Source organism: Talpa europaea, assembly GCF_964194135.1.
Source record: "Talpa europaea genome assembly, chromosome: 6".
Lineage (NCBI taxonomy): Eukaryota > Metazoa > Chordata > Mammalia > Eulipotyphla > Talpidae > Talpa > Talpa europaea.
The window spans coordinates 55596306-55616982 of record NC_140072.1 but is presented as its reverse complement, the minus strand read 5'-3'; the positions used below and the strand labels follow the sequence as shown (position 1 = coordinate 55616982).

At 35.6% G+C, this 20677-nt stretch overlaps 1 protein-coding gene across 2 annotated transcripts in view; it reads right to left on the bottom strand.

The window, feature by feature from the left end:
* EXOC6B (exocyst complex component 6B) overlaps positions 1-20677 on the bottom strand; it is a gene marked incomplete at both ends in the record, with an annotated part of 577226 nt that overhangs the window by 308301 nt on the left and 248248 nt on the right. For both annotated transcript variants that reach the window (XM_084235083.1, XM_084235084.1), the window contains one exon: positions 16242-16310. In XM_084235083.1, coding sequence (XP_084091209.1) covers positions 16242-16310 — 69 coding nt within the window. The remainder of the gene's footprint in view (positions 1-16241; positions 16311-20677) is intronic.

The following is a 20677-nucleotide window of genomic DNA, read 5'->3' as shown; positions in this document are numbered from 1 at the left end:
CCAGCTGACAAAACAGCCTGCTCAGAACTGCTTGATTTGCCAGTAGAGCAAAGGAAAAAAAAAAGAAGGAAAAAAAAAAAAAGAAGGGGGAAGGGAGCATCTAACATACTTCTTCTGCCCTGTTATTTCTACTCCCCACGATGACAAGAACTTTGTGAGCGGGCAAGGGAGTTGAGAAAAGAGAACTCAATCTCTGCAGTTCAGGCTGCTTCACATTTTTCAGAAATTACTGCATGTTCAAACAATGGAATATTTGTCAAAGTACAACTTGATCACCAGAATTCATCTGTTTTTCATAACCACATTTGACCTAAACTGTGCTGACTAAACAAGGTACCCTGTGTTTCGCAGTCTGGAAAATGTGGCTCCCACCATCGTTTTTAGACCGCACTGAAACCTCTGGCCCCGACAGCCGCTTGGTAACTAAGTGCATTCAGATTAGGCCAAGGATGATGTCTGCTGGCTTCCCTTGTTACATCAATCACAGATTTTCACTTTCAATTCATTTTGGTTACTTTCTTTTTTTTTTTTTTTTTTTGTAGTATCTATCTATCAAAGAATTCAAAGGAGCTACAATTTTTTTTTTACATTTCCCCTCCCTATAGGCTATGTACATACATATAAATTCACATATATAAACACACATACTCTTAAAGTTTTATTTGGAAATAATTCCAATTTACAGAAAAAAATGTAAGAGCAGTATAAGAAAACACCCATGTATTCTCCATGCAGATTTACCGACTGTTGATATTTTGTTCTATATGCTATATCATTTGCTCTCTTTCTATACATGTATATTTTCTTAGCCTTTTGAAAGTACATTGTAGACATCAAACTCTTTTTTCCAAAGTACTTCATTATGCAGTTCTGAGAATAAGAATGCCTTCTATAACCAGAGAATATTTATCAATTTTTGAAAATTTGGTATTTTCTTAGACTACTGTCCATATTCCAATTTTGTCACGGGTCCCAAGAATGTCCTGTACAGCATATTTTTCCTTAAGTACAAGAACCATGGCCCATGGGTCACACTGTTTTGTAAATAAAGTTGTATTAATGGTATACCTCTTCATCCATTCATTTACAAATTTTGTCTGGCTGCTTTTGAGCTATAACATTGGTTATAACACTCTATTGACCACAAAGCCAAAACCATTTACTATGTCTGCTGATCATAGATCTGAGACATACAGCAGGGAAGTGGGAGAAGGGTCAAAACTGGGGAGGGAAGAGCACAAGGGACTGTGGTGATGGATCATGGGTGCTATGGTGGTGGGAGAACTAAGGGGACTACACAAGCAGGGAGAAAGCAAATTCTGTTCAAAATTTAACAAAGATGTAAGAAAATAAATATAAAAAAATTTTTTGAAAAGTCTGCCAGTCAGAATAAAAACAAATACCAGATAATTTTACTCATATGGAATATAAAAAAACAAAGGAATAGACAAAAGCAAACCAAAACACATCCTTGAAATTGGACTGCAGAACTGAGGGTACAGAAAGGGCAGTTGGTGAGGATGTGGGAAAGTGAAGGGATGAAGGGCCCAGCAGGTTATGGTGGAGGATTATTGGGGCTTTGGTAGTGTGTGTAATGCGCTAACACATTTGTAGAGGTGCAAACCTACACTTTTAAAACATATATTTTGCTGTAAATAAACATTACCTCAATAAACATAAAAACAAAAACAAAGAAAGAAAATAGTTCCCAATCCCTGTTGTAGTAAAATGTCTCTTTTACTTCATTTAATTCTCAGCTTTTCCTTATCTTTATGGCTGACAATTTGAAAAATATACACTTTTTCCCTTTTTTTCATTCTTTCATTTTATTCATTCATTTAATAATAGAATGTCCTAACTTTGGGTTTTTGTAATATTTCCTCATAAATTAGATTATGTACTTCTACTCAGAATACTACATAAGGAATGCATATGCCTTTCAGGGATTCAGAGGCACAGGATATCTGTCTGATCCTCAATTTAACTTTAATTACCTGATAAATGACCTGATTAACTGATTTAATTGCCTGATAAATTTTGATCACCTGATAAATACAGCGCCCAATAACTATTTTTGCCTGTTTTTCATAAGTAATCTTGGGTAGATATTTTAAGACCATACAAAATATACTATTCTTTACCAAAATTCCCCTACTATATTTATTATATTGATGATCCCCACCTGAATAACTCTTGATTTTAATGATTCCAAAATAAAGAACCATGAAGCCTGAGATTTCACTATTTGCAAGCCAACAAATTACTGTGCCAGTTTCATGGATGCTAACAGAAGGCACAAAACTCCAGGATCAGAGAACAAAGGACTTCATTACTAATATCAATAGCAGTAGCCAGATTATCAGCATACTTGCACCTGCTCCCAGAGTCCCAGTTTCCACAGGGCAATGTGACACCCATATACACGGCGGATTTGCAGTAAAGGAGAACCGTGAGGGTAGGCAATCCAAAATCTGTTGTTCCATTTAAAACCACTACCTATATCCCCATGTCTGGAAACAAGCCTGCTTCTTTCTTTCAGGAGTGAGACACTATCCCCACCATCCAAATCTGCTGGCTACACAAAAACTCTGCAAAAGATGGTGTGGAACACAGTCATTGCCTTTGCTACAAGATGAACAGAGATGCAGAGACCCTGTAACTGCTTCCCAAACATCAGTACCCAGCACTCTCCTCTAGGGCCACAGCCCTCCCCCCATGCACATATGTATATATGTATGTAATGATATACATATGCATTCATTTATTCACTTTTATGTTTATTATTAGCACACACTTCTTGTATTCTTTTGCCCCCATGTAAATACTGATACAAAATCTCCTATTTTTGTATTTTCATTTAGAATTTTAAGGCCCAGCTACTTTTCAATGTGCTATTTGATAAATATATATATATATATATATATATACTTCTGAATTTCTGAATAATGTAGGAAAATGCAGAAAGATAATAGGGAAAATGCAAGTGAAAATTAGGGATAGTGTCTCTAAGGCTCCCCTAAAACCCTGAATAAAATCTTAAAAAAAGACCCACAGGTAGCCATTGTTGACTGCTTAAGCGCATAACCAGTTCCCACCAGATGTGGTCTTAGGTGGGCATTTGCTATCTTCTAGATAACTGGTTTCATTATCACAGGAGAAAAAAACTAATAGGCAGACATTTTTCATAGAAGAAAAGTAATTACTCTTATTGCTTGTGCAAGGAAAATCCTGCTACTCTCCCTGCGATGACTGTGGTAGTAAGATGGTTCTGGACAAGCAGGACAAAGATTTTGACCAAAAAAGTCACATAAAAAATTAAAGTTCAAGAAACTTCTCCAAAGAGGAAATACAAATGGCTAACGGGCCTATGAAAAAATGTTCAACATCACTTGCAATCAGGGAAATATAAATCAAAACTACAATGAGATACCATCTCACACCAGTGAGAATGGCACATATTAAAAAAAAACTAGCAACAACAAATGTTGGCGAGGATGTGGAGAAAAAGGAACTCTCCTGATTTGCTGGTGGGAGTGCAAACTGGTCCAACCACTATGGAAAGCTGTGTGGAGATTCCCCAACCTACTAAAGATACAGCTTCCATATGATCCAGCAATTCCACTCCTAGGTATTTACCCAAAGGACACAGAAACATCAATTCCAAAGAGCACCTGCACCCCTATGTTTATAGCAGCACTGTTTACAATAGCTAAGCTTTGGAAACAACCCAAATGCCCAAAAATAGATGACTGGAACAAGAAAATGTGGTACATATACACAATGGAATATTACTCAGCATTCAAAAAAGATAAACACATGCAATTTGCAGCAACATGGATGGGTTTGGAAGGGATCATGCTCGGCAAAATAAGCCAGAAAGAAAAAGAAAAAGACCGGATGGCCTCACTCATCGCAGGAATCTAGAAAACCTAAATAAGGGACCAGGAAAAAGAATAGCTGTAAGAAAGAAAAAATAAAAATCAAGAAACAACTATGAACCAGAGACATACTATGGGGGGGGCAGGGAAAGGAGGGATTGGGGTCAAACTAAGGGGGTTGCAATTGTATGGGGAATATAAAAATAAAATTTAAAAAAAAACCTGAAAGTTCAGAATTACTATCATATGCACCAAAGGCAACTCTGAAGGAGAGAAGACGTTTTTAAACAGCCTAAACAACATAGGCCTTCTCACCTCTATCCCTGCCCCCAATCATTATTGATAGAAAACCAAGACAATCCTTTACAGCAAGTGAAAGAAGAAAAACCATGGACTGATTAGATTTATGAAGTCTATTTATCCATTATGACCATCTTAAGGGGCAATATAATATACTGTGTAGCTTAATATAATATACTGTGTACTTAAGACTTCACACACAGCACAATAAATTTAGTAGTTTTGATGAGAATGACAATGATGAAGAAAGCATGCGAGAACATATATCTAGTTTTTAGTTATAATCTAACGATCATTTGTGTGACTTTAGGTGATAAATTTAACAGCTTTAGGCCAAGGTAAAGAGATGGTTAAAACAAAGGGTATACAAAAGCCCTTTCCCATTATTTTATGCTCTTAACCTCTAGATTAGAATTTTTATAAAGGTGACATTAAGGGCCTCCCCAATGGCACAGCGGTTGAGCGCTGGGTTGCAAAGCTGCCCGCGGCCTCTGCATGCCCGTTCGATCCCCGGCTGCTCCCCGGCCACCAGAGGAGGGTCCCACATGGCGCACAGACCTCTCCTGCCGCCCGCTGCTCCCCTCAGCAGTGTACTTTGGTCCTTCTGCCTGCTCTGCTCCCCGCTCTGGCTCTGGTGAATTCTCTCACCCTCCCGCGCTTCTGACTGTACCCAGTGCTTGTATAAATAAATAAATCTTCAAAAAAAAAAAAAAAAGGTGACATTAAATGGGGATGGATTGGGCCACCCGGGTGGCGCAGCGGTTGAGCGCTGGGTTGCGAAATTACCCGCAGCCTCTGCACCGCCAGTTCGATCCCTGGCTGCTCCCCGGTCACTGGAAGAGGGTCCCACATGGCGCGCAGACCTCTCCTTCCGCCCGCTGCTCCCCTCAGCAGTGTACTTCGGTCCTTCTGCCTGCTCTGCTCCCCGCTCTGGCTCTGGTGAATTCTCTCACCCTCCCATGCTTCTGACTGTAGCCAGTGCTTGCATCAATAAATAAATAAATAAATCTTAAAAAAAAAAAAAAATGGGGATGGATTATGTGAGGAATTATATAGGTTTTCTTGTATTATTTCTTCCTCTATGCATTTATGTCTGTGCATGCAGTAGTCTAGCTCCTAGTCCCTTATTCTCCCTCAGTGCATTTTTAAAAGCTTCTTTTTATAATATGGAAATTTGGTGATGGGGAGGTGAACACAATGTGTACAAATTAGGAGATGAAACAATTCTTTAAGATTAAGTCGGTTCCAGGTATTATGCCAGTGTTTTTATTTTTTTATTTTTTTAAGATTTTTTTATTTATTTATACAAGCACTGGGTACTGTCAGAAGCGCAGGCGGGTGAGAGGATTCACCAGAGCCAGAGCAGGGAACAGAACAGGCAGACTGACAAAATACACTGCTGAGGGGAGCAGCGGGCGGCAGGAGAGGTCTGTCACACCATGTGGAGCCCTCGCTGGCAGCAGGGGATCGAACCTGCGCTGCAGAGGCTGCGGGCAGCTTCACAGCCCAGCATTCAACGGCTGCGCCACCAGGGGAGGCCCTGTGCCAGTGTTTTGACACCTATTCTTTCAATTCATTCTCACAGAAACATGTGAGATAAAATACATTATTTAGTTTTTTAAATGGGGGAAATTGAGTCGTTTCACAGAATTTAAGTAATCTCTCTTAAGATTTACGTTTATATTAATCTCATTTGTATCTAGTTTTACAAAACACCATGTTGGCTAGTAACCAAATGATTTCCAGTTTTGCTTTTAAAATTGTAAAAGAATTCAGCATTTTTACAAAACTTTTCATTCTTTGATTGACGCTACTCTCTTTTCCTGATAACAGAAATAGATTCGAATTGAATACAGAGTTTGGACTTTGATCTTCCCACCCACTTTCTTTCTGAGATATAAAAATGATGCTTAAACACACAGCATCCATCTTACAAGGATAAAAACAAAAACACAAGCTAAAAAGGAATACTGAAACAAGTAAAGGAAACTAAATCTTGCAGGGAGGGAAGGTTGTTTTTATTGAGATAACACTGACTCCCAATATTGTTGGTATTTTGGAAGCATGGGATTCCCCCCACCTCAGATACTACCACCATAGTGCACCTGCCAGGTTTAAAAAAAAAAAAAGTTTTCTATTTCTTTAAGAATTTTAGTTACAGTTTAATACAATCTGAACTTCTACAAACATCACCATTAAACATCATAACTGACCTCATTTTTCATATCTACATGAAAATATATTAACACAACTTATATATTATCTCAGAGCATGAAGAAATCCCAAACTTTCGTTAATAATACTTCATATAATAGATCTATGAACTATGTTAATTTCAAGCAAACAACTAATTGTTCTTAAACTAATTCAGGCAGGAATTCTTTCATGTGACCACTAATCTTTTCCACAATATTTCTTGAGGTATTTTGAGCATTCATTTATTCTTTCCACAATTGTTAAGCTCCTTCTACGTGGCAGGAAAAACAGTACTGCAAGTTAAAGACTATGAGGTTATCATTTCAAAAAGATGAATTTGAAGTCCATCCACCTTCCCTAAGAAAATCTGGGATGTGGATAGGCAGAATATGAGTCTTTACTCAGTGTAAGGTCCTAAACTACTTCACCTTTCGGTTGTGGTTTAAATAATAGGAATCTGAAAAAGTAGAGAATTCACTATAGTCTCAACCTCAAGCTTTCCCAATCCTCCACAATTTAAAACAAGTCAGTTCTATTCACAGTTTTATTTTTTTATTTTTATTTTTTTTTAAGATTTATTTATTTATACAAGCACTGGGTACAGTCAGAAGCAGGGGAGGGTGAGAGAATTCACCAGAGCCAGAGCGGGGAGCAGAACAGGCAAAAAGACAGAAGTACACTGCTGAGGGGAGCAGCGGGCAGCAGGAGAGGTCTGTCGTGCCATGTGGGACCCTCAATGGCAGCCGGGGCATGGAACCAGTGCTGCAGAGGCTGCAGGCAGCTTCGCAGCCCAGCGCTCAACTGCTGCGCCACCAGGGGAGGCCCTCTATTCACAGTTTTAAAACAAACTTGTCCATTACACCTGCTATGTAACCAACCATAAAAAAAATATGAGTTCTGCTATGGCATTTGCTTCTGGTCAGAAGATCATTTGATATCCAAACTTACATAATGCCTGAATGACCAAATTTCCCCTATAAAACAAAAGGAAACTCCCCCCAACAAATCTTCTTGTTTTAGATTATGAGGCTCTTGCTTTGGTTATTTGTGGCCCCCTCACAATATCCAACATTTAGGACAATGTATTAACCTAAGTATCCAGTATAGAAAGCATTTTAGGAAAGTGAATAAACCTAAGTATTTTTAATTTAAAAACAGAAAACATATTAATGCACAAAAAAATGAAATCTTACCATTTGTAACAACAAAGGAGGGACCTTGAGGGCATTATGCTAAGTTAAATGAGTCAGACAGAAAGACAAAGACCATATGACCATGCTTATATGTGTGATATTATTCAAAAAAAAAAAAAAGAAAACCAAGCTCATAGACACAAACTTTCAGTTATAAAATAAATTAAGTCATAGGATGCAATATATAACATAGTGACTATAGTAAATACTGTATATACTGCACATTTGAAACTTGCTAAAAATAGATCTTAAAAGTTCTCATCACAAGAAAACAAATTTTGTAAAATATATGCTTAAAATGCTATGGAAAGGTGCTACAGAAAAAAAACACTAAAGCAGGGAAGGGATTTGCTTTGAAATTTTAAATAGAATAGTCACTGCCAAGAATGTGTATGCGTGAACTCTTAATCCTTGCTTTAATAACTTAAGATGCTAAGGAAAGTATTGACATATCTGTCAGAGTTAGAAAAAAAAAAAGAATTGAAAATGAATAAACAAAAGCCTGGCAGTTGCATTCAAAGTATAAAAGAAAAGGCAGAAAAAGATATGAGATTTGGTTGGATTTAAGAGGCAAGGGAGAGATTTAAATGGCAAATCCAGGTATCTCAACAATGGGGAACGTATGGCATAGTTAATAGGAAGAAACATCAAAAATATGAAGTATGGTTCTGGAAAGAGAATCGCCTATGCAGAGGCATCATAATGAGAGAAGATAGGGTCAGTATGTGTGTAGCATAGATTATAAGCAGGCAGAAGGAAAAGAGCATCTAGAAAAGTGGTAAAAGTTAAGTTAAGGATAGAATATGGAATTCTATGTGGTAGACATTTACTTTATTCTGGAAATGAGAAACTAAAGGATTTGAAGCAATTTTGATACAATTTAAATGGTATCCATTATTGTGTTACATGGAAAATAAATTGTTTCTTGAACATTTTGTCAAAGTTTGAAAAAAACCATTATTGTGGTATTTAAAACTGCTTAAGGGACATATTATAGGTCAAATACAGATATTTTACAGATAAAACAAAGTATTACTTGTTAAAACAAGTAAATACACTTGAGAAGATCTTCGCAAAGCAAGCATTAAATAAAGGTAAGCATGCCCAAAGGAAAAAAAAATTTAATCACATTTATTTTTGGCTCTTGTTCATTCAAAGCCAAATGATATGTATGTGTCGGGGTATAAGGTCACCAGGTTACAAGATCAATATGACAATTATTAAAAGTTAGATTATAGCTACTACAGACCAGGGTCCATTAGACCATACTACAGGAAAGTTATCACTACAAATGGCTTTTCCTGTGTCCTTATCAATGCTGTGCACAAAGTATCTCACCCAAAGCTTTTTTCTAAGATCTATGTAGTGTTTATGCCTATCTAACCTCACCAGGCACTAGTGGCTCAGTGAAATGAGGAGGCAGTGAGATATGGCAGGAGAGTGATGAGACAATCTGTTAAGTGTCACAGATGGACCAGGAGTCACCAAACATTTCAGGGCAAAACTTTCCACATTAAAAACAATCTCTTAAAATACATTCTTATTGCTCAGAAGTATTCAGAATCACCATGGAAACAAACCTCAAAGTTTCCAGCTCTTTTCTAACAGTATAAGTTGGCTACTCAACAATGCAACTTGCATTTGTCTTAGCGGGGGAAAGCAGGTGAATGTTTCTGAGAGGCAAAACGAAGTCCATTTAAAATGAAAACAAAAGAAAAATTACAAAAAGGATTCAGAGGAATAGCGTCTAATTCCAGCTATTGGAATATCAGCAATTTAAAGTCCTTAAAAAATGTTTAGGTATATGAACATCAGAATTACTCTCTAACATCAATGCTAGTCCAAGAGATTTGAAAATGGTTACCTACTCACTTCAAATTACTGTCCTCAGGAAGGTTTTTCCATTAAAAGTTCAATGTTCTTTTGTTATTTCCCAAAGAAAGTTTATATATTTCAAATAAACATGATGGATTTTCTGCTAAAATCCAGCGTCTTTAGAGTATCTTACCAAGAAGCATTTCTCTAGATCCATTAATTATAAGCTTTTTGAGAGTGTAAAATGTCCTGATCATCTTTGCTTCTCTCACTGTGTTAGGAAATTCTGGCTTAATAAAATTTAACATGTTTATTTTACACAGATATTCCCAGAATATACTAATTTGAACTGTGAGAGACCCTAGACAATACAAAACATAGTTTTAATGACATATGAAATAGGGGACCCTTCTTTTTTTTTTTCAAACAGATCAACTGATGAGACTGGGATTCCAGAAATACAGCTCCAGAATCAGCTATGAAGAGATCTAGATCATCAAGTTATATGTTTTTAGCAATACTGGAAATTTACATATATTGTAATTTCAAATTTCTTAAGACTAGCAAAATAATGTGATGTTTCCCTTTCTGTGTAACACAATCTCTAGAAATGTCAAATAAGAAAAAAAAACTTATTCACAAACTCTAAGCATCTCAATTTTGCATTTAGGCATTTCTCATTTCTTTAACTTCTACCACAGGAGAAATAAATGGTCCAGCTTGTGTTTATACACAAACTAAACATACAAATGTCCATTCAAGTGTCTACAAAAAACTGAGTTGAAATAATGAATTTTTACTAGTTATATAAAATAAATATATTGCAATAGTCTCAACCTATAGAATGAGTATAGTTCTATTTTTAAAAACTAGGCTTTGGAAAAGTAAAATCAATTTTAATGAAAATGAAAACTCCAATCACAGCTTTGTTTATTAGCATTCATTCACCAGATTAGTGGTCTGCAAAAAGCATTAGTAAAAACTGTGAGGTTGATGTACAAATAGCATCTTTTTTTAATTTGCCAATCAACTGCCTTACTATCAAGACAAAGCAGAAATGTTCCACTATTTTTAAAAATATTAACTCACTTTTAAAAAATCAATAATAATTCTTAAAATAATATATATATACCCACTGTTTCAGCTTTGCTTTAAATCTATGTTCCAATTCTTGCTGCTAATTTACTTGGTTATTAAATAGCAATAGTGCCTTCTGATAAAAGTATAGGAATAAGAATTCTGAAAATCTAAGTTCTGGTGGCAAAAAATAAAATATTCCATAGCATGGTTCAAAGTGAGGTCAGTGTCTACTAAATAGGTGTTTACTAATTATCTACCATGTAATAATCACTAATTTAATATAGCGAACTTGTGAAGCACTATGAGACTATTGAGCAAAGTGTTATGTAAAATCCTAGACTCTATTTTAGACACACACACAAACACATACACACACATCTTTCAACTACCACTATTCAAAAGGATCTTGAAGTCTAACTTTCACAATGCCAAAAATAATCAATTTTCTGTAACTGAAATCTTCCAATAGAAAGCTTAAGAAGTATTCTTCAAGTGTTTATTTCCCAAGTGCTTTAATATAATAGCCAACTGCTAAGTAATTTCATTAATTTCCTTAACACTTCAGAAAACATGCCACCTAAAACTGCTTTTATCTATTCCTTTTTCCACTCCAAATCCCTCACTATATTACCTCTGATTATATTATCATGAATTTTGTAGTTTCCGCCAGTTGCAGGCAGACTACACCAATAGAAATCCTCAGATTAGACAGGGAGAAATATGTTCCAGGAAGATTCCTGCCCACCCCACCCCTCCCTTGCCCCAGCAACAACCATGGATTGTAAAGAGATTGTGGATAAATTCTAGCTCTGATGCTGATCCACCTCTCCTACATATAGACAACTATTTAAAAAGATAATATTAAAAGGAAATAAAATATTATGAAATAACACAATTATTTAAGTTTAGGGAGATCAATTACCAACTATAGTTCTGAAAATTATTTCTAAATATCTGCTCTTAATACACCTAAGAAAAATAATTGAGGGGACAAAACTATTAGGTGCTGATATCACTTCTTCTTAACAGAAAAAGAGGTTACCAGCTTGTCATACATAATGGTCACCCAAGGAAAAAGATTTATGACATAGAATTAAGGTCACTTTGAAACTTGCTTTTAAATTTTGACAAGACTTCCAAATCTAAGGAAAAGACAAAGAGTGTAGGGAGTATTTAGCAGGTTTACAAAGGGGGTAATCAAATAGAATTGGGGTAAGCAATTGTGGGTCATAGGTCTGTCATCAGGGGTACCTGAAACCTAACTCAATCTGTACTTCCCTTTAGATAAGGGATTCTTTCTAAGTTTATGGATAAGATTCAGGAGACAGGGAAGCCTCTGAAATTCTAAGCCAAATATCACATGTATATACATATGTGCATTTTGTCTGAGGAAAGGGCTCACAGCTTTCATCAAATTCTCACAGACACCATGCCCAAGAAAGTTTAAAAGAAATATTACACTTGCTAGAGTTTTGTAATAGTGAATTCACTGCACGGCATTGTGCATTCCTTTATGCCTTAAACTGTTTTTACAGTCTCCTTTAGTGATGGAAGGAGAATAAGATAAAACTGAGGTTCTTATTATTCCTATGATACTCAAGTATTGCTGCTTACTAAAACAAAATTCTATATATTGCTATAACTGCTATATCTAGACCCAAATGTCAGAAATCTTTAAACTTTTTTTATTAGACTTTAACATACATTAAAAGTATGTATATATATTTTTCAATCTAGGAATTTTTTTAGTCATTAATAAGCAGGTGATGCAGATCATTAGAGGCCAAGATACCACAGGAGGAGATGACTGTAAAGAGACCCACAAACTAGGAGTATGACTGTATTAATAGGTTTGCTCCCCCAGGCTCTTAATGACACCCAAGTTTCTTATTTTGAGTCACACACACCCTTCCAGTGACATAAGGGTGCACGAGCAGAAAAATTGGAGAAGAGTCAGAAATATGTTGCAGTGTCTAGAGACACTTAAATTACATACAAATCTTTGTTGAAATTGAGCTGGGTTCAAGGCTTGGAGCTCAAAAACATGGCAGATATCATTGGCTTGATAGTTTTCAAAAACTCTGCAGGACAGACTGGTTTCTCTCCATTAAAGAGAGAGTCCATCTATCTTTTTCATTACTGGTATATGACACACAGGAACCTCAGATTTTTAATATTCATCACTTTTCTTCCATGGAATTTTTTACTTTTCCTTTCTTACAAATTATCTTTAATGACTGTAAAATTGTGTTTTATATCCTCCCCCTTACCTGCCCATCTCTAAACTGTATATGAAGATTTAAAGAAGATCAGTTGTTTGTAACAATTCCATAAAATACACCTATCTTTGCCCTGAACGTTTCCATTGCACTACTGTATCAAGGACCAAGTCTCAATTAACCACTATCTGACCCTTGTTAACTTTCTTCCCGCCCCTCCTCCTGCCAAAGTTTGCCCTTCCTGCCAAAGTTCAGCACTTCCTAGAAAAGTCTCACAGCCTGTTTGATATTGTACTTCACTTTAGTCACCAAAGGAAGAATTTACAGGTGCTTGGCCCCATCTATAAGACCATGACCGAAATCTGACCTCCTGTTACAATACGTGAACTCCTGCCCTACTGATAAGGCTGGCAGATATAAGTAGGATTTTTCAAATAATCCTTTGGGAATTTATAAGCAGCACAGCCATAAAAGGGGGGTGAATGGAAGGTCGGTTTCACTAAAAATAATAAATATTGCCATGTTTATTCAAAGTGTGCCTTGTTATCCTCCAGGCCAAAAGTTCAGATAAACACTATTGTAAATGACAAAATATTAGAACTTTTTGTTACTTCTGTTATGATCCTTCCGTTGGACACCAATAGAACTGTTTTCCCTCGTATAAGTCCCAGCCCTGATATTGTATAACGCAGTCTGAGACTAGAATAGTGGATTCATTGGCAGGTCAAAAGGAGGGTAGCTATCTTTCAAAATCAAAAATAAACATTTATTGCAAATTATGTACTACTAAAACAGAGTGTGAGGGCAAAAAGAGATGAATAAAACATGGTACTTGCCCTAATAGAGCTTATAGTCTATTGAGAAAAAAGAACACATTTTTAGAATATGGTGACAGAATATAGTAAGCACCAGTATAAATATGCACTGGGTCCTCTAATAGCACAAAGGGTAAGGGAGCCCACTGAGCACAACCTGAAATAACAGGAAAATTTTCTGCACACACAAGTATGAAACAAATATTAATCCATAAGATAAGAAATGGGGCTAGTAACTGAAGCAGGGACTGGCACAAAGAAAGGCTAAGAAGTATGAAAGGGCATGGTGCATTCAAAGAACTGGAAGCATTTTCAATATCATTAAAACAAGGTGGTAGCAGGAAATATGGCAGACAGAACATGAAAAATCTGTAATTTTGTATGTTATACTTTCTTTTATGCTTCTATATTTTACTCCACAAATGACCAATTAGAGAATCGTAAGTAGTAACATCATCAAATTTGTATGATAGAAGGATTATTATAACTACAGTGAGAAATAATTTAAAGATTTATGATGTAAGGTAGAGAGACCACTACTATGGAATAATCCTGGTGAAAATATGAACTATGGCAATAATTTTAGGAGAGGCAAGTAGAACTATATGTATATATTTGGGAGGTAAAATTTCCAAATGTAGGAGTGGGGAAAATAGAAGGGTTTAGGTTTCTGGCTGATGACTAGACAGATAATGCTGTTATTACCTAAGATCAATCACTGTATACATAAGAAGTAGATTTTAGGGAGCAAAGGGAGATGAGTTGATTTTGAAATAAATAAAGTTTGTGCTTCTGGGGAATATTCAAAAGGCTAGGTTCAGTAGACGATTATATATAAAAATCTAAAACTCAAGGGAAAGCTGAGAAGTAGAGATACAGGTTTGGAAGTCATTAGCAATTTAAACCTTGAAAGTATATTATAATGTTCAGGAAAGGGCAGAGAGAAAGAAGAGAAGCAGGGTCAGGGAAGAACCCTGAGAACCACGAGGAACACAAAGAAGGACTAGAATCCACAAAAACTAAAACAGGTAACAACTGCCAAAAAGATTGGTAGAGGAGAAGGAATGGGAAGGAAAGAGAGAGATAAGGTTTATTTTCTCATCAGTTCTCAGTTCTACGTTCTCATACCTTTTTTTAAAGCCTAATGCTAATATTACCTACATTAGGAAATAAAATATTTATGCTACAACTTTATATTAAATAACTCCTTTTTAAAAAATATCTTTGGAGGTCTCCCTGCTGGCCTAAGGGTTAAGTCTCAGTGCTATCACAACTACAACCTGAGTTCGATCCCGGGCCCGGAGCTAACCCACATATGGAGCAGCACACCTCTCCTGTCTGGCCTGCTGCACCCCTTAACAGTGTATTTCAATAAATTTGTTCTGCTCCCCACTCTGTCTCTGGCAAATCCTCTCACCTCCCAACACTTCTGGTCTACACCCCAGTTCTATGCAAAGATAAATAAATAAAAATATCTTTGCTGTTAGTATTATGAGGAGTTCGCTATCTTTCACCATATAGTAGCACAAATTAGTGAATTGAAAATGGGGAAAGAAATACAGAGAAGTGACAAGTTCTAAAAAAAAGCCATGAAGAGAATCAACCTTAGAAGTTGTACATGCTCTGGCACTTCATTTAGCAAAGTGGAAATTTGAGTCCTAACTTAAAATCTCTATAGCACTGGTACATCAATGTCTAAAAAATAAACATGTATTCCAGAAAAATAGAGCAGACTTCTTACCAATAGTTGTATCTTTTCCAAATTTTGGAACTTTATGAATGGCAAAACGGGGGTTTCTGCCTTATAAAGAATGTTTTTTCAAATTATTGGAAATGTACAAACACTTCAACACTACAGAATACCACTGTGTATACTTTATTTTTAATTAGGCAGTTCAATGTTCTCTTGTTTAGTCCTCACAGTTTAAGAATCTGTATGTAAAAGTGTATAAACTTTGTATATATGTAAAAGTGTATAAACTGTGTATAACTGATAAACTTTGTGTGTTGATGAAAGAGACTAGAACCTCTGTCTACTTGTCTATACCTTGCAATATTACTTTTAAAAATACAAATAATGCATCTAATAATCAACACTAGAGACATAAAACTCTTGTCAGCATAACTGCCATTTATTAAATGCAGGTTATGGGCCAGCGAATGGATGAGGCACCATTCATACAATATCTAAAACTGTACTAAGCAGGTAATTATTATTGTCACATTTCATAATGAGAAATAAGGCTTATTTCTCATACAGCTAGTAAGTGTACAAATAAATTATCAGTATTTTTCCAGTACTGCTCTTGGTACTGACAATATTATATTAACTAAACGAAATATCCATTTTCATAGGCTTTTCACTATTTGAGAGGAAAAATTCATTTGATTTTGCAATTATGGAACCTGATATGAATGAATCTGTTCTCTTTCTATAGACATTTCACTTAAACACAACAATTGTGAACTCCCAAAACCATCCATACTATTGAAAAAACTAAGCAAAATCATTGAGCATGGAGGCAAGACAATAAGGGAGAAAGGAGGAAGTGTGTCACAAAGAAAAAAATGTATATTACTGCATATGTGATTTCAACTCAATTTTCTTTTTTTTAACTCAATTTTCAAAGTACAGATAACTCTTATCGTACATAAATCTCTTCATAAAATGGAGAAAGGAAAAAAATGTTCAACCATTCTAATGAGGTTAAAATAATGTTGATTTACAAATCGTATAAGACTCACCAGAACTGAATATATGTGTAGACATCGATAAACAGGAGAGAAATCCACCAAATCTTGGGCCCCAGGTACCTGCGAACATAACCAAGATTATCACAATATAATCAAACAAAGCTATTAGGAGCAATTGCATTTACTTTTACTATTAAGTATAAAAATATATTTTATTTTACAAATCAGCTCTTATTTCCAAGAGAGGATCATAAAACAAACCATGCTCCTTAATTAAGATCTAGTTTTGATATTTTAACCATGAGATTAATAAACTGTGACGATATCACCAGGGATAAGTAAAAGACCAGAAGGATGGATAGCAAAGAAGTGACAAAAGTGTCACCTGTCCTGCATCTGCTTTTAGAGACTCATCTTGACCCATATGCCTCCAAAGAGAAGACAAGAAGGTGGGGATGTGATTTTGAAAACTTCAGTTTATCTTCTAGACACATGGCAGTCTACATAAAAAAACTAAGTTTCAGTGGTCAAAAACAAAACTTTCCACACAGGATGAAATAAAAATAGCCTGCCACTCAGCTTCTCAACAGAATAGGAATTAGTGAATATTTAAGTCAGCTAGGAAAAATGGAAGACAATGTAAATAATAAGATAATGAATGAAAAAGCCAAGCCTACAAGTAAAAGCAGTGAACTATCACTTGAATAAGGCATACTGATTAAGCCTAGACATCTAAAGAAAGAGTAAAACAGAACATAGCAGATAAGAGCTGAAGTGTAATCATAGTGCTAACATGGATTTGTTTCGTGACCAATGTGTAAGTTACAATTTATTTTGGTCTCAATTTCCTCAAAAAAGCAATAAATTTGAATAACAAATTCAATCATGACTTTGCTTATATATTCTTCAGGTGGCTTGTTGATTTTTTTTTTTTTTTTTTTGCCTTAACTCAGAGCCAACATTCATTCAAAAGGAAAATGCTCCCAGCCATTCCACAGACAGAGGCTAGGCCCTTTCACATGTCAGACACATCCTTACAGATGACCATCTACATCCCTAGAAAACTGTAACAAATAAGCTAATGGGGTCTTTTACAAACAAAGATACTTGGTTAAGACTGGCTTATATGGGTCAACTATTTAGTAAGGGAACTAAAGCCTTTCCTGTCACAGTCAACATACATTTTCAACCAAACCTTTTCTGTGTGAAGCTGTCCTGAACTCATCACACTAGGCTTCAAACCATTTAAAGTGCCCAGTCCTCACACTTTCAGAGACTATTTCTTAGCCTCTGAAACCAAAATCCAGTTAAGTCCTCCTAAGCACATGACTACCTGCTTTAAAAGCAGTTGACAGAACCGCAGACAAGAAAAGAAGACACAGAATGGAGTTTCAGTTCACAAACTCTACCTCCACTCCCAAAATAGCCTACTATTTAGAAATCATTTTTCCTCCATGCTCCCTACTGTGAGGAACACTAGGGACACTGTGAGGAACCAAGAAGAGCGCTGTGAGGAGAAAGGCATGTGAAGCATGCACTGACTCATGTTGCTTTGAGCTAGATGTGTTTTCTCTGCTTCCACTAATGAAAAAGTATCACTTATGTCTAAGGAAGGAGAAAGGAGGAGAGCAACGTGCACCGAGCGTGAAGGAATGCTATATTTTTGGAAGGATAAGCAATGAACTTTCAAAAATCTAAATAAATGGGAGTGGGGAAGAGTATGAGAACAAAGGGCAATTTTTCCTGACTAACACAAATGAATAAGTCTGTTTTTAAAGTCCACATTTTGCTCCCCATTTCAAATGCTAAATTTCTGTCAAAGCTGTCTTCAGTCTACTTCCCCTACTTTGCCCCTCCCTCCCCTCAACTTGCAGAGAATGATTCAAGCAGAGTTAGGTTTCAGCTGGGGCAGAGGGAGGGGTCCAAGGACACTTTCCTAAGCTAACAATGACTGTCTCTAATGGTTTCAGTCTCTAACAAAAGCCATGACTCCATCTTTATCAGCTTCATCTAATTTTTCCTTTCCAAAGTAAATAACACAGCCCTTGCATTTTACACATGTCCAAGTTTGACAAATCATTATCGACTGAGACTATAGCTGATAAGAGATAACTTTGTGGTAGGACGTTGTCATTTCCTCTCATAAGGGCTTTCTTTCTGAGATACAGAAACATGATTAAAATAGTTAAACATTTCCTCTGCCTGGCAGTCAGGAACTCAAGACATTAAGATACTGGAGTCTGTATTTTTCTAGTTCAAATAGATCTATGAAGATACCAACAGTAGCCACAAGCAGTATATTCAAGATTACACTGCTTTTTTAACCAGTTGTTTTCCTTAAGAAGAGACATGAAATAATTTCATCACCAAGGACAGCAACTGCCTAATTCCCTATATAGTTTTTGAATGGAGAGCATCAGGGCCTACTGTCTGCATAAACCTCTTTATTTTGCAAAGAGGCCACATAATAGGTAAGATTTTTGGTTCTACAACTAAGGAATCTGTGCCTTAGAGCAAGTTATAATACAGAAGTTAAAATAACAAATAAATTATTGAAAGAATTGTGAGATGATTGGACTACCGCACCCAGAAGCAGAAATCATGAAGGCAACACATATATTCTCCAATTGCACATATTATAAATTGTGTACCACTAGATACTGACACATATGGCTAATAGGACTTAATATTGTTATTACATTTTTATAATAAATTATGAACAGTTTTAGTCAAAGCTATACTTCCTAATTATACCTATAGAATATCTATTGTTAAACAGCATTATATATTACACCACATGCCACTATATAGATGATTAAAAGAAGACTAGAGACAGAGGAAGCTAAGTTAGAAAAGTAAATTTATAGATAGGATTAATGAAAGGAAACCTGAAAAAAAAAGTCCTATGAGTTTCTTCAAACAAAATATATTGGGGAAGATATAAAGGTTCAGAGAAGAACTGGGAATATTAGATGGACAGAAAGAAAAGAAACATTTCTGATTATGAAAATTCCTGCTTTAAAATAAATAATGGCATTCACATTTTAACAGGTAGACTCATTTAAAATTTTTATAAAACCTCCTCTCTTCAATGAAGAAATTAGATATTAGTAGTTATTTCTACTGTCTTAAAATACTTGCTAGTGAAGAAGGGAAAAGGGAAGAACATCTGCAGGTAAGGACATGAAAATCTACCTGCTTTATTACTGGGAAAGCATATCATTAAGAAAAAGGAATAGAGTACAAGGAAAGATTGCTTGCCTCCGTCCACTCAAGAAGAATAGCAAATGTACTATGAGAGATTTATCTGTGCTGCTGATAAACATAGTAGATGAAAACAGAAATGCATTAGTACTTTCTGGTCCTGTTATTCACACAGCTGTCCCAGGAGACATACACCACACCACACACTCACGCCATTTATTTTTCTCTTAAGAAACCATCTGAAGTAGATGGGTCACCCAAAAAGAATAAGATAGAAATTTGTAAGGAATTTAGATATGTTTATCACTAATAATTTGAGTCATTCTCCTTTTTGAAAATACTTTTGATTACTGCTTTACAGAAAACAGTTTCTCAGTATTGGTAAATGAATGCAGCAACAGTCATTAAAATGTACCAGGCATCTTTCTAAAGACATAAAACAACAATGATTATTGCCTTTGCATTCAGAGGATCAATTTTGACTGCCCATATTTTGTCTGGTAGTCAGGAGATACCTAGCTGTGCTTTTTCACTGGTATGCTTTTCTATGCTACTTTGCTTCTAAAACTTCAGAGAAAATAAGGGTATAATTCATCTGGACTTGAGCTTTCAAAGAGCTGGAACTCTGTGAAACTCTCCCCAATGACACACCAACGAAACTAGAAGGTCTGGAATTGGAAGTGATTAGAATTAGTAAGAGTAGCCATATTATAATATAGATAAACATTGAATCATTGATGCTGTATACCTGAAATTAATGTTAAATTGTCCATTATGTCCCCCCATTTTTTTTAAATCTTACTTTCAGAAGCTAAGAACTTTCTTTTGTCTGGGAACATATAAGGATATCCTGACCAGAACCCTATCCTTATAAGTACAGAATTTTGCTGTTGCGCTTTTGACAAAATTTTAGAATTCTTCCTAAGAAATTCCTTAATAGATTACTACTTAATTTACTTAAGTGTTTAAACTAAGCAGAAGAAAATCAGGAAAACCACCATTTTTCCTTATTGAAACACTGCAGAACACCTTGTGGTAAAAATCCAAAGATAGCCCCTCAAGAATTCTCAGCTTGCAGCCAAATAGTAATGAAATAAAAATTTAACTGGTCTTTATTTAACAGTGGTGTACTATATGCTAAGAAATTATAAACTGTTAGGCAAAATAGGAAGTTTAGCACTAAATTAGGTATTAAATATAGAAGGACTAAGAGGAAGAAAATTAAACCGATCAAATATAGGTTTAAAATTATATACTATTACATAATAGATTAAGAACTAATA